At 37.7% G+C, this 14,698-nt stretch overlaps 1 protein-coding gene across 2 annotated transcripts; it reads right to left on the reverse strand.

Annotated features, from left to right (window-relative positions):
• Positions 1-30: 30 nt before the first annotated feature.
• On the reverse strand, positions 31-10,072 carry LOC149831679 (protein NETWORKED 1D-like). Of its 2 annotated transcripts, none has more exons than XM_090014058.1 (5): positions 9,751-10,072; positions 9,329-9,485; positions 2,958-6,685; positions 1,811-2,536; positions 31-1,478 (listed from the first exon to the last, which is right to left on the reverse strand). In XM_090014058.1, exons 2-5 carry the CDS (start codon positions 9,420-9,422, stop codon positions 372-374), a joined length of 5,655 nt encoding a protein of 1,884 aa, XP_089870184.1. In that variant the 5' UTR covers positions 9,423-9,485; positions 9,751-10,072; the 3' UTR covers positions 31-371. The 2 variants fall into 2 exon arrangements, with proteins under 2 accessions (XP_089870184.1, XP_089870183.1); XM_090014057.1 differs by having other exon boundaries at positions 9,329-9,541.
• Between the last annotated feature and the right edge of the window lie 4,626 nt (positions 10,073-14,698).

Here is a 14,698-nt window from a genome sequence, read left to right on the forward strand (position 1 = left end):
TAAAGCAACAGCAGCCCCATGCACCAAATCTATATAAAACAAATATAAAGCAACAGCTTTGCTGATCCTTATGAATTCACCAAATATATAAAACAAACATGCTGATGCAAGCAGTTTTATATAGCTTGGTTCCAGCATGTTATATACAAGCTTTAATCTAAAGAAATGAAATCGTGCTAAACTGAACTAAGAGACCCTGGAATTATCCTCAGCAACCAAGGGGCAAAAAAAGGCTCTGCGTAAATGCAATAATACTATGAAAAATGTCAAAATATTGCATTCATGAGAATCGGGACTTTCTTTATCTTGATAATCTATTACCTGCCACAACAACAACCAACAGCAGAATCTTTGGCAAAAAAGGTTGAATCTCAGTCAGCCTTTGTTGAAGGTCTCGCACAACAAAATGGAGTCTTTTTTTGCCGTTGGTTTCCTTTTCCACCGTTAAGATAGTCCCTCAGAGGAACTCTTTCCCGTTTTTCAACTGCTGCACGGTTTTTTCTAATTTCTACATTCTCAAACTTCCTCAACATGAACTCAATTTTTTGTAATTCCAACTTTAACTGCTCAATCTTTTCCATCCTTCTAGCTGCCTCTTGCACATATGGTCTATGAACATCCGGCACATCTTCGAACCTTCTCCCCGTGAATCCTTCTGGTTCTCCTATTACTCTTCCAGAGGATTCAATACGACTGTCCCGATTATTTTTCAGCATTTCATGATTGACTTCAACCAACTGCAGGATCACTGACTCTGCTTTTCCCAACCGCTCTTTCTCATTGTTAATTTCAAGTACATTTGGATGGTCATTCTTCATGAGTGTGTCAAATCTTTTATTCAACCCTTGTACACTGTTTTGCAGATCCATCAAGCGATGAGTTTCAGATGTGAGCACTTCTCTGACCCTCTTTTTCTTCTCAATTTCAGAAGACACCTCCATCTTGTCAACTGCAACCTCTCTCTCAACCTGAAATTCACAAAACCCATTATCATTGTTCTTACTCACTTTCTTTGTTGGAAATTTGTGGCTGGAATCAGCATCTGGCGATTGAGATTTCATTGGTGCAAGGATCTCGGGTTCACGACTGCAGTGCCTTTCAGCAGCTTCCCACAATTCCAGTATCTTCTCATCTGGTTCAACATTCTCTCTACTTTCCTTTCCAAATGAATCAGAAACACTTCCATAGAATGAAGATGAATCATAAACATGGTCCAGTTGAATGTCTTTGGTTATCAGAACATTCTTGGCTTTATGGATCCCCACTCCATTTTTCTGTTGTATCAAACGGTTGCTGAGTTCATTCTTTTCTTTAATTAGCTGCCCAAGATGACTTAGTTCTATCACCAATTTTTCAACTGTCTTAAACTTAATCAGCAGTTCTTGCAGCTCTAGAACCTCTTTCTCTGTTCCAGCACACTCCAAAGCAGATTCAGGATCCATGTTTTTGATACCCGACTGATCAGATGAGCCAGCATCCTGAAAAGTCATTCATAATTTTTGTCAAAAGCATCAAATCATAGTTACCATTTTAGTGTCTAACTTTAATATTCATTTTCAATTCTTTTTGCCTTGGTTTGAACTAAAACCACAACATTAAAGAGTTACATTATTGGGTCCAGAGATGAAATGCTACAACTCTTTTTTTCTCCTCCCAATATATCATAAAATTGTTCTGGATATCTGTATGGTTTACTCACTGATGAGTATGACCATGGACCTTAATAATTAGCAAATTCATTAAGAAAGACTAAAAATTTTGGCATAATTTCAATTCTATGTTCATATAATACTAAAGGAGAAAAACATACACTTGGTTTATGAACTCCAGTTGCGAGAGTCTCCAATGCCACTAAACATTGATCTTCAAGTGAACACATTCTTTCTTTCATAGATGATACAATGGATAAATTTTCATTGGATCTGGCACTCATTTCTTCATTTAATCCTTCTACCTTTGTGATTTTCCGCTTCAATTCATCAACTTCTACATTTCGGGAAGCAATGTCATCAAGAAACTTTTTGGCCTGATGTTGAGACTTTATTTCAAGACTCTCACATGCTCCAACCAGCTCATGCCACTTTTGCTCAATCACTGTTTCATGGATGGCACAGCTCTGAAGATCATGATACAATGTTTCCAAGCTTGTCTGACACAGCTCAATATCCTCTAAGCTTGATCTTAGTTCAGACTTCAGATACTCTTCTCGGAATTGGCATTCACCAATCTCTTTCAGCAGTTCATCAGATTCCAGTTCTAATTTCTCCTTCTCTTGATGAATACTCTTCATATCATTGTCTTTGTTGACTACCTCCTCCGTGAAAATACTCAGCTCCTTCTCCAATGCCTCTTTTATCAGCTTAATTTCATGATATTCACTTTTTACGTCTTCAAATACTCTGACAGACATATCAATCGCTTGAATTTTAGCATGCAATTTGTGCAGCTCTTGTAGCCCATCTGGCTCATCACCACCTTTGTCCTCACTTGGTTCACGAACTTTGCTTGTATAATTATAGTAACTTGATCCAGCGTCCTGAAAGGATTAAAAAAATCAAATTTAGGTCTGTGGGTCCACCATCAATGCAATGCCTTGCACCTACCAACTGTTAGCAATCCTACGAACAAATCAGCTAGCTATTGTCAGGTTCAAGATTGCAGTTCTTAACTATCCAAAAAGCAAGTTAAAGGAAAAATTAGACCGAGAAATCTCAAGATCGAGTCTGCTTAGTGAGCCTGCAAGACTTAAGCCAAGGAAATAATTTTTTTTTAAAATATGGTCAAAGGCAATTCAAGTTCAACAAACCCAGGTCAATGCACAAATTTATACTTTTTTGGTCTTGAATGAGCACATATCAACCAAGTTATAGCTAACACCAATTGAGTGAAGACAACTGATTGAGGACCTAGCCAGGCTCAGATGAAGAATCTTAATAGATGCACAGAATGAAGAATACCTCTGGAGTGCTTGGCTGAATCTTCATCAGAACTAAGCAGCGATCTTCAAGAGCTATTATGCTTTCCTTTAGAGATGATATGAGGGACAAACATCCAATAGATTCAAGTTTCATGTTTTCATTTTCTTCTTCCAGTAAAGCATTTTTCCTCTTCAGTTCATAAATCTCTGCGCTCTTGGAAGCATTTTCATCTAGAAACTTCTTTGCCTGCGCTTGTATGTGTTCTTTGAGACTTTTGCATGCACCAATCAATTCATAAACTTTTTGCTCGAGTACCACAACATGGATGACAGAGGCTTGAAGGTCATAATATAATGCTGCACAGCCACTATGCAAGAGCTCAATCTCATCCATGTTTTCTTTCAGCTCAATCTTCAGATGATCCTCTTGAAATGTGAGATCATCAATTTTCTTAAATAAACTATCCAACTCCAACTTTAACATCTCCTCCTCTTCATGCATGCGGTCAATTTTATTGGATTTATTGGCACTGTCAATGGATAATTCCATCATATCTTTCTCCAATGCCTCTTTCATTGCCATAACCTCACAAGATTCCTTCTTGACATGCTCAATTTCTCTTGTAGTCTCTTCTTGCTTGCTTTGCATTTTTCTTAGTTTCTCCTCCGCTTCAGACAGCTTGAATTCTTTCTCTTTCAGCAACTCCTGTCCAAGTTCAATCTGCTGATTCAACTGTTCACATGCATTCCTGAATGTATCAACCTCATTCTGCAGAGACATTGAACAGCTTTTGTACTCTTCCAATGATGATTTGAAATGTGAATTTTCCATCTCTAATGTTTTCAGCTTTTCAATCATCATTCTCGCCTCCTCCTCGAGTGTGTAATTAATACCACTGATGTAATTTAAAGCTCCACTAAGCCTTCTTATCTCCATGGTCTTTTCAGTGCTAAATCTCTCAAAAATCAAAGCAAGATTGCCCAGTGACAAGGCCTCACTCAGGATAGTGTTGTTTTCCTCTTCTAACACATGCTTCTGTCCTTTCAAATTGATGAGATCTTTTGCAAAATACATGTTCTCTTCATACAACTTCTGATTTTCATTTTCCAATGACCTATTCAACTCTTGAGAATCGGACAATTGTCTATGAGCAGTGCCCATTTCTGTCTCAAGTACTTTTTCCCTGTATTCCAATGAAAGCACCTTCTGTCTCAATAGCTCATTAAGTTCTTCAATCTCATGTTTTTCACTTCGCAAAGCCATTAATTCCTCTGCTTGTGCCATAATCTCCATTTCAAGTGCCTTCTTTTTCAAAAACAAACCAGACAGTTCCAGTCCCAGCTGCGCTAGTAAAGTAGCAAGTACTATGCTCTCAAGAAGCATCTGTTCATTTTCATGTTGGGTAGTCATAAGTAGTGCAGTCATGGCCTCAACTCTGGTCTGAATGTTCTGAAAAATTACTTCAGCACCAACTTTTTCAGGGTAGCCATGATCAAGATCTATATTAAGTAACCCTACCAACTTCTCTACACCTGATCTAAGCTTTATATTTTGTTCTACAGTCAAAGAATTACTGTCCAGAGTGGATTCTAATTGCATCTGTTGTTCCAGACTCTTCTGTTTCAATTCAGAGACTAGTCTGTTAGCATTTGATGAGACCTCATGATATGTCTGGCATTCGATGGACATATTTCTATTCATTCTGCACATATCAAGAACAACACAATATGCCACACTGGTTTCAATTTGAGCTCCAATGATATGATCTTCTTCTTGTAGTTTGGCCTTTCTGCGTTCACTTTCCTCTAGCAGAAAATTTATCCTGTTTTCCAAATTATTCAGTTGGGTACTGCTAGACTGAACGATACTCTCATGTTCTTCTCTTTCTAAGTTCAAGCATGTTTGGAGCTCATCAAGATGATTACATATTAATTCTTTGTCCTTTACCAGGCCCAAACATTTCCTTACAGCCTCTGCATTCTGTGCCTCCAATATTTGCTGAATTTGCATCATATTATCAACTTTGGTAGCCAGATTGTTCTTCTCTTTGGCAAGGACTAATTTATCTTCCATGAGAGAATGATAGGACTCTTCCAAATTCTTCAATTTTTCTCTCATATCTTTCAGATCATTGTTCTTGTCTGACAGTGATTTTTCCAATAAAATGTTCATTTCTAAGACTTTCTCCATATTTTTCAGACTCCGACACATAACCGTTTTTTCTTCATCTTTCTTGTTGCAACTCTCCTTCAGAAGAATGTTTTCATCTTGTAAGTCTTTAATAGATGACTGAAGACATTCTGAATCCCACCCCACTGACTCTAATTGCCCTATTATAGCCGTATATCTCCTGTCCAAGTCATTTCTTTCCTCTTTCAGGCAGTAAAGTTCTTGCTGTAGAGCATTCCTCTGGTTGATACGAAGTTCAACTTCTTCTTGGAGTTTCTCTGTGATCTCCTTCAAGCCACAGAACTCATCTTGTAGATTCTTTATTGACATTGCAGAGGACATGTTTTGAGTATTCAGGGTGTTGTTTTCTTCTTTCAGCCTAACAATTTCATCCTCCAAAACTTGATTCCTGTGCTCCATATCCCTAAAGAGATGCATTCTACGCTGCATTTCCAACATTAGAAATCCATGCTGTTCCTGTAATTGAGCGTGCAGTTGTCGGAGAGATTGAAGAGCTGTTTCACGGCTCATTGATTGCAAATGCTCTTCTTGTATGCAGATCCTCATTTGCTCCAGCTCATTATGCTCTCTTTTAAGCTCTTCTTGTTGCAGAATAAACTTTTGTACCAGATTATCCATCTCTGACTGCAGAGATTGATTTGTTCTCTCTAACAAAATAGCACGCTCTTCGGCATTCTTAAATTTCACAATACCCTTAAATATCTCCTCATTAAGCCTTCGGATTTCTTCATGTACAAGAGAAACTTGAGTCTCCAAATCAGATATTCTCTGCAAGGAGTTCTGATACTGTTCCAGAGACTTTTGACTCTGAACCATAGCAGCTTTCTTTTCCTCTTGCAATTTAGCAAGTGCCATTTGCAGATCAAGAACTTCTGCTTCCCTTTTATTAAAGTTGTTCTCAACTTCTCCTGTCTCCAGATGTGAAGTTTCATACTGAGTCCCTCTATCTTGTACCTCTACCTTATTCTTTTGGTGAGAACTCATACCATTCTGTACTTTCAGTTCAGAACCCTTTTCTTCGTCATCTTGAAAAGTCAGAACTCTTCTCAACTTCCCATCTGCATATCTTGCATTTCCTATACTTCCTCCAGATTCTGGGATCTTTCTATCTGAAGTTGAATTGGGTAGAAACATCTCATTGAGCTGTTTCAACCCTTTTTTGCTAGTTACAGCATCATTTTCTTCTGAAAAAACTCCATTCCCTTTGACAACTGGAAAGAGAGATGATGCTCCTGAAGAATCTTTTTGTGGATCATCTGGATCAAATAAAGGTCTTCTTGGATGTGTTACTTCATGTGTATTAGGTTCAACATCCATAACAGAGGACCCTGTAGGAGAATCTTCAGACAAAGTGGGGATTTGATTTGGAAATGCCTCCTCCATTGTCCGATGAGCCTGCCGAAGCGCACCAGTAGCATGGTCATATCTCTCTGCCAATGCACGGTATGCTCTGTAGAACTCCTCAACCAGTTTCATAAGCTCTGGCCTTTTTTTGTAATACATCTCTGCTCTTCTTGCAAAGGAATCTGCATCTTCTTCTATAAGCTTTATCATTTGTTTGACTTTTGCATCCATATCTGTCAGTGAAGCGTTCAGTCAGTTACATGATTAAAAGAAGGGGGTAGCAAATAATTTGTATGCAAAAGAAAAGAATATAATGTGAGCATGAACAAAATTTGGAGAACCAAGAGAAGGTACAGAATTCATATGTAATGCATTTAACTGTAAATACTACAGACTCAATGGAAACTACTTACTTCATATAAGAATATGATCAAAGATACAAGAAGCCTATGGACCTGTAAGTTAGTCCGGGCATGATGCTAGATGATGCCAAAACTATTTGCAACATTCTTGATGGAGCAGATGTCAATTCTTATAAGCTAAAGTTTGAAAAATATAGGAGAATATGAAGATAGAAGAACCATCTGTTCAAATGCAATCCATGAATCATTTGTTTAAATGCAACTTACTTTGTTTTATTTTTATTTGTGTACAAAATAGAAAACTGTCAACCATAGACATCACATATTACTGGCAAACTTGGCTTTACTTCTTCCAGTGAAAAGTGGGTTCTGCCACGGTTCTTCCAAGTTCCTAATGTATAACACTTTTCGTCACCATAAGCAGTGTCATGAAGCATATAATGTAGAGTTGAGTGATTAGTCACAACCAGTTGGCAGTGCATGTTGGATTGTAGACGAGTGCCAATGTGAGATATCGTAGAAATAGTTTCCACTACCTCCTCCCACTCTGTAGTGGATTCCACTTGAAAATCAGTATTCCAGGTATAAATTGAACTTTTGATTGATCCAATAACTCGGAATCCTATGGACGCCCGGTCTCTATGGACCCTATTGAATTGCATTCTAAGGAGGAACCTTATAGGGGGTCATATCCATTTTTATATTTGAGATAACCAAATGGATGAGGTCTTTAACTTGCTTGCTTATATAGGGCTGAGTTGGAAATCGTGCTGCACTTTTTTTTTCTTAAATTAGATGGGATAACCTGGCCCCGGCCACTTCGTGATTGTTCTGTATTTTATTTTTGATGACGAAGGAACCCTCACAGAGAACCGGGTCACTTAATGGGCCTGCTTCCCTGGGAGGTTGTTCTGTATGTTATTGAAACAAGGATATTATGATTCACCATTCATTTCTTCCTTCAAAATTGATACTATATTCTACTTACCATCCAATTGGTTCAGGACTCATTTGCAAGCTTATTTTTAGGAAAATGCTCACTTCCCTACTATGTGTAACAATGGAGGCATCATTAGGACTGATATACAGGTAATACTTTTTCTCATGTATACTGAGTATAATAAGCTTGAGTGTCATTTGGTGTATGTGATGATTTGAATTCATGTTCACTGTATTATACTGCATGAATTAATAAGGTAGAAACGGTGTACTTTCACGAAATGATCTCATGTTTCCCTCTTGAGTACAAATGTAATTCAAATCTTATCAAGCATAGTACAACCACACGTATATCTACTTGGAACCAACAATGCCATTTGACTCAACAGAAATCAGATCTTGGATTGAGTATCGATCTGATGAATTGACTTCATTGGAAACTTGGAAAGCTTGTACTAGGACTTGGAAAGACAGCCTAAGCTTGCTGATTGCTTCTCTCAGCCCTTAAGAACTGCTTGCCTAGCCAACCTGAAGAATTTGGGGTTGCATCGACTCAAGGGACCTCTGAGCTCTTTGCCTATTCCTTGTGAAGGTGCATTGTTCCCTATTTCTTGTCTCTGTCTGTGTTTCAATAATCTTCAAAATCTTCCTACCTTAAAATCTTTAGAGCTTATCACGTCAGAGGTCTGACAACATCAAGTTCTACAGAAGAATGACCATGATGGAAATTTGTGATGGGAGAGTTCATTTACTTATGCTCATTTAACATTGCAAACATTTTCTTCTTGAATGCTCTTATTGACATTGCCAATGTTTTTTCAGGATTTGTGTCAGTGACTTATGCATGCTTAATTAGAAGTCCCTCTTATTGTCGACTAAAATAAGCTGGTCTGACAAAACCCAACAAAATCAACTGGGGTATCATAGACCAAATTAGTTGTAGAAATACAACTATAGGCTAGAGAGAAAATATCAAAGTCTTCCATACAAGTGATACAAATGTCCATGTTCCCTAAAAAAAATCTCTGCATATTGAGCCAATTCTCAAGAAAAAGGTTGGTTCTATAGATGGTGCTGAATTTGCTGATACAGCACTCAGATAACAGACAACAGTGCTCTAAGAAAGCCAAATTACACACAAAAATGAAGCACCAATTCAGTACATCTTTAGGTAAGGAAATTTATCTGCAGTTGGAAAACCAGTAAACAACTTAACTTAGGGCTAAAGCAAAGAGATCCCGCGGAACCGTTCCAGAAATCAAAAGAAAACAACAATAAGCAGAACCCAAGACACATCAAAATTGTCACTTGTATCAGCTCCTACTTCCTACAATACTCCCTGCAAAAGCTTCAGTTGTTTCATCACATACAAAAAAATGAAATTCGGAGACATCCGTCTCTTCATACCAAAAAAAAGACGCCTGAACTACCAAAAAGATCATGATTAATTAACTATAACAAGACCACCATCCTCAATTTGGTATGACCAATTCAAGAGTTTTGCATACAAATTCTATCAAAACACATGGCCTCAGACTATAACAATTGATTTTTTTTTATTTTAAGATTCTTTACCTGTGAGATTTTCCTGAAGCCATTTAGAATTCTTAGGGCTGATATGGCTATCCCACCACCATGAATACGAACGGCTTGGATCAGCATGCAACATGTCTGCTTTCACCCCCACCAACAATATTGGCAGTACTGCTATAGATCTCCAGACAAACCAAATCTTTGATACAATAAAATCCCAACTCAACAATATCAATTCAGAATCTTTTTAGGAAGCTGGAAAGAAAAAACAAAAAAATGGGAACACCCACCAAGTGAATCAAGAAAAGAACTACTCTTTCACTCTCATTCCAACAAAAAGATACACACAAGAAATTCCAAAAAGTAAAGTCATAAAAAACCCAATAAAAAAATGAAACGCCAACAAACACAGGAAACCCACAAAAGTTGAATCTTCAGAAAGAAGAGACGGAAAAAAAGGTTACCTGGGACAATTGGTGGTGGGTTTTAATGGCTTGCCATGATTCATAGAAGGGTCGGCTTTCACTTTTTAGCCCATGAGAGAGAGAGGAGTTTGTGGAATGAATTGTTCCTGTTTCAACACTATGAGCAGAGTCTGACTGACAGAGAGAGAGAGAGAGAGAGAGAGAGAGAGAGAGATGAAGCAATAACAATTATTCAAGGGTAATTATTTTGTACATAAATAAATAATTAAACTGAGGTGCTGCAAATTTGTAACTCATGCAAAGGCTAACACTCTAGATTTGTCTTGGGTATGCAATTGCTTGCAATAAGTTACAGCTTTTTTGCCGTCTTTTGTCTCACTAGAGTCACCATGGAGAGAGGGCGCGAGAGAGAGAGAACTGCTACCTAGTATGTCTTAAGTGAGGGGCAAATTCCACAAAAATTCTTCAATGGGGTTCACATTTTAAAATGTCCCCCTTCCACTACGTCGCCTTCAGGACTACACATGAATTGTGATTTTTGTGAATTGCCAAGAATGACCCTTTTCAAATTAGCAAAATGCAACTGTGCACTAGTTAAAATCTAATATATATATATATATATATATATATTGAAAACCTAAGATGTCATCGTCGAAATTTACCAGACTCCCATCTATATGGGAATTTGGTTTTTTAAGTTTTGCATGATAAAAAAATATCAAAAAAATAGTTGTGTAAAAATAAAAAATAAGTAAAAGCTACAAGTTGTTAAGGTGGAGAGTTTATCTAAAGCTCCCTTTTTTCATGAACAATCAAATCACTGTTTGCAAACAACAACACTATTTAATCATCAATCCAACTGTTCACATTTTTTTTCTTCTTATCAGCTGCGAGTAGATCTCTGTTGTTTTACGACTTAAATGTCATATTTCATGAAATGAAATTCTTGTTGATTTTGGATGAACAATCTATTTTGTCGTGTTTGCTTTTGTTTTAACCTTTTCAGTGAGGGTTTGAATCATGAGAATGTGATGCAGGACTAGGATCCATTTTATTTTTTTAGATTTTTTCAATGTTTAGATCATAACTGGGGTTTGGATCCATCTTAGATCCATGTTAGAGGGTTTGGCTTTTTAGTATAAAATATGTTATTATCAGGGTTTTGTATTCAGAGAGATGAATGAACAAGTTTGAGTATTTTTATTAGATCTCTAGCTTTCCTTATGGAATATTCTTGCTAATGGGACAACTGAATTGCATTAGAATGCAACTTCTAAAATCAAACAAAACATCTACAATGAAGTCCCAAGGATGAAAAAAGTTAACGCCCATTGGGGACATTTCTGACTACTAAGAAAGGGAAGATATTTTTGTATCTATTTACAATTTGAATTATGTATAAAAAACTATTTAAGGTATTAAGGCAATGGAGAGGAGATTTTGGACTTTCAACAAAGATAAGAAATAAATGCATAGAAACAAATTAAAGGGTATTAAAGTAATTTACTCCTAGAAAAGTATGCAGCTATGAGCCTATTCAAGTTGGGCGGTGCCGCCTACGTCAGGTTACGGAAGAAGGCTACAAAAAATTCCCTATTCACCACTTTAAGACTTAAATCACTAGAATGCACTCGTGACTTAAATTAATGATAAATATGTCCCCACACTCTCCAAACCTTTGGATGGTGGTTGTCATCAACTGGATCGGGTTGAGTCCACTGGGCCAAGTGGGTACTGAGTCAACCTGGCGCTGCAATGATGCTTGGGGTCTTGTGCATGAGGCTATGAAAGAGCCAAGTTTGTCAGACCTGAACCCTGTCTTGTATAGTGAGGAGGGCATTGTGTTGTTGGCCTGGTGGACCCAGCCAGGTTGGTTGATGTGGATATAGCATGCCCCAACCCAGTACCAAGGTGCCATTGTGTCCAAGAAGCTGGGTCCGGATTATTTTCCCATCTAACTTGGGGAAACCAAACTTCATGGAGTACAGTTTCTCAGCTGCAAATGAGAATCCCAACCCTCAGAGTTGTGAGAAGATGATTCTTATTTGCCTCATTTTGCATGTGCAGGCATTAAGCAAACGTGAGAAATTGGACAGTGAGAAAATGGGACAGGGTCATGTTACTCACTTTTCATGTGATTTCAAGATGCATTGTTCTCCCTACGATTCATGAGATGGAATAATGAATCACATGAGAGATGCAAGCAAAGGGAGAGGATATTTCAGACCATGGTTGGTCAAAATTAAAATATGAAGTTCGAACAATTGAATGAATCTGGTCCTGGACCCAAAACAAAGACCCAAGGAAGTAAAATTGATTTCAAATATCAATTTTATATGGTATTTTGGGATAAATAGGGTTCTATATGTGTTTTTTACATGTAAACAGTGCAAGCAAGTTGGACATGATTGGATCTAAGATCCATGGCCGCTAATGAAGTGTAGGATTCAGATAGGAGGCCAATCCCAACCCGATCCATTTGCACCCTCGGGACGTTTGTGTGTCACAGATACATTGTTCAGCCTAGAGCCATGCAAACGTACCCTCGATGGAAACAAATGATGGGTAGGAGATGGGAACAAATTGAAGCCGGGTCCTACTCATGAATGCTTGATCCTTATCCAACCTAGATCCAAGTGGGTTTTGATCCAGTTTTTCAATTGGGTATGGATCTTGCCTTAAACCCAACAATACTACCATTGCATGGATTGTGTTTGGAATTGAAGGCTGACCAAGTTCATGAACTCAGGCGTTTCAATAATAGTCTTTGTAACAAACTTCATTAAATATCTATCTTCCCGGCTCCCAAACATAGCCTTAATGGATATGAGTGTTTCTTCCATTTTGATGACTGGGGCCCTAAGGCAATTGACAAAAGTAGAGAGATATTTTGGTCTTTCAGTTCACGAAGTTTTTTTTTTTATCCTTTGACCAAAAAACATATGCTCAAAAGTCAAAAGTAATACGTGAACTGCAAGCTAATTGAAATTTTACTGTTTAAGAAGATTGTTTTTTCCCAAAAATGTACCTGAATTCTTTAATGACTAAAATAACCCTCACTATCCATCAACTCTTTTGGCAAGTGCTTTCGGCAAAGAGAGATTCTTGGGTGATGCCATGCATGACGGTGGTCGGTGGATGGGAAATTAAATTATTCCAGATGTCAACGGGTCGGGTTTACTTGGGCCTGACCCGTATCAAACCCTATAGGTTCCGGGTATGGTGATAAATAAGTAAACCCGATTAAAACCCCGAAGGTTCGATTAATACATGGATCCAAGTATAGTTTGTGAAATTTTATACCCGACCTGAGTTTCGATTAAGACCCGCAATTCTTCAATGTAAAAATGATAAAAGATATTATTTTACCATGTATGGCCTGGGTCTGGTTCATGTAGTTCTTATTGGGTGCTGGTATGGTTTCTCTTATGGTGGGTCTGATTAAACCCCAATTCTGACCCATACCATACCCGAAAATCAGGGTCAAGTCTAGTTTCACCTGGGTCCAAACCAAACCCGACGGTTAACACCCCTAATTCCAGCACCATTCTCTTTTTCAAAAGTACATATATATCCCTTGTTTTCCAAAATAAATGAAGTACTCACTCGCATGAGGATTTCACGTAGGGTACAACCTTTTATCTTTAAATGCAAAAAAATGGGATTCACGTTATTGAAATTCTTATTGGCCACAAATGTTTTGGAAAACCAGAGGCCCGTATCAAGAAATTAAGAAATGGGAGGTCAATTTTTTAAATTAGGGAAAAATGTTGGCCCCTACATGAAATTTTCCTCAAAAATTAAAAAAAAAAACAAAAAATTCTTATCCTTTAACATGACAGAATTTGCTCTTAAAAGTTATGGACAGGATTTTCTTCATTAATTGATAGACAGTGGAGATCAGGAACTTGGTTACTTTTTCCACACCTACCATTCAAGGAGTTGTTGGGAAGATGAGAAATTCAAGAATCACACCGGTCGAGCTTAGCTATAGGTTGAGAATGCTCCTCACAAGCTTATCAAACAGCCTGGTCCAACTCAAGCCAGATAATTAGAGGCCAGTATTTGAACTCACTAAGTTAAACTATAGTGACAAATATCACGATATTTTTTAATATTTTGATAAAATGTGATATTTGGCCACCTTTTTTTTCAAATCGTCTAATATATAGAGATATTATGAAAATATCACGACATTATCGTTTAAATGTATGTACCACAGTTTTATGGCAATAGTAAGAAAAATCTTACAAAGCACATTTATTTTATTTTTTGCAAAATTTTATTTTGTATTTTTTAATTTTTATCTATTTTCTGAGGTCGCCCAATAAAAAACCGAGAAAAATCCAGTAAGTGAACATCTTAAGCACCAAGGGGGGTTGGCGTAGTGGGGTTGGGCCCTTGGCTGCTAGACGGGCAGTCAAGGTTCGATTCTCATGGGCGTTGCTCCTCTGCACAAGCCAATGCGTAACATAGGCCCCAGGAGCTGGGGTCCTACCCTCATTGTTTTATGTTGTCGGCACGATGACTGGCTGAGCCAATGCGACCAGGTCTTCATTTCTGGAGCAGTTTCTTCTGGTTATAAATTTTAAAAAAAGTGACCATTTTAAGAAACACAACCTAGTAGCTAGACTAGTTAATCCAATGCAGTAATGTAGTAAGAATGGTTGGTCTGAATTGCAGCAATTTAGTGCAACCCCATCAATCGATGGTTACAATCAATGCAATTTAAAAGATCAACGGCCATAAGCCAACAATAAATGCGTGAAGTAGTAGCGGTCTTAATCAATGCATGCCTATTGCCTACCATCTAGATCGATATCTAATGCATGCAACAATTATTGGTACACAAAAATCTAGCATTCAAATCCAACGGTCCAAATTAACTTTTGCGTTTTGTCTCTAGCTTTTAGAGGTGGGACACGTAAGGCAGGCAGGGAGGTAGTGAGCATATATAAATATATATATATATATATATATATATATA

The sequence above is a fragment of the Nuphar pumila genome, chromosome 7 (assembly GCF_984573655.1).
Source record: "Nuphar pumila chromosome 7, dmNupPumi1.hap1.1, whole genome shotgun sequence".
Lineage (NCBI taxonomy): Eukaryota > Viridiplantae > Streptophyta > Magnoliopsida > Nymphaeales > Nymphaeaceae > Nuphar > Nuphar pumila.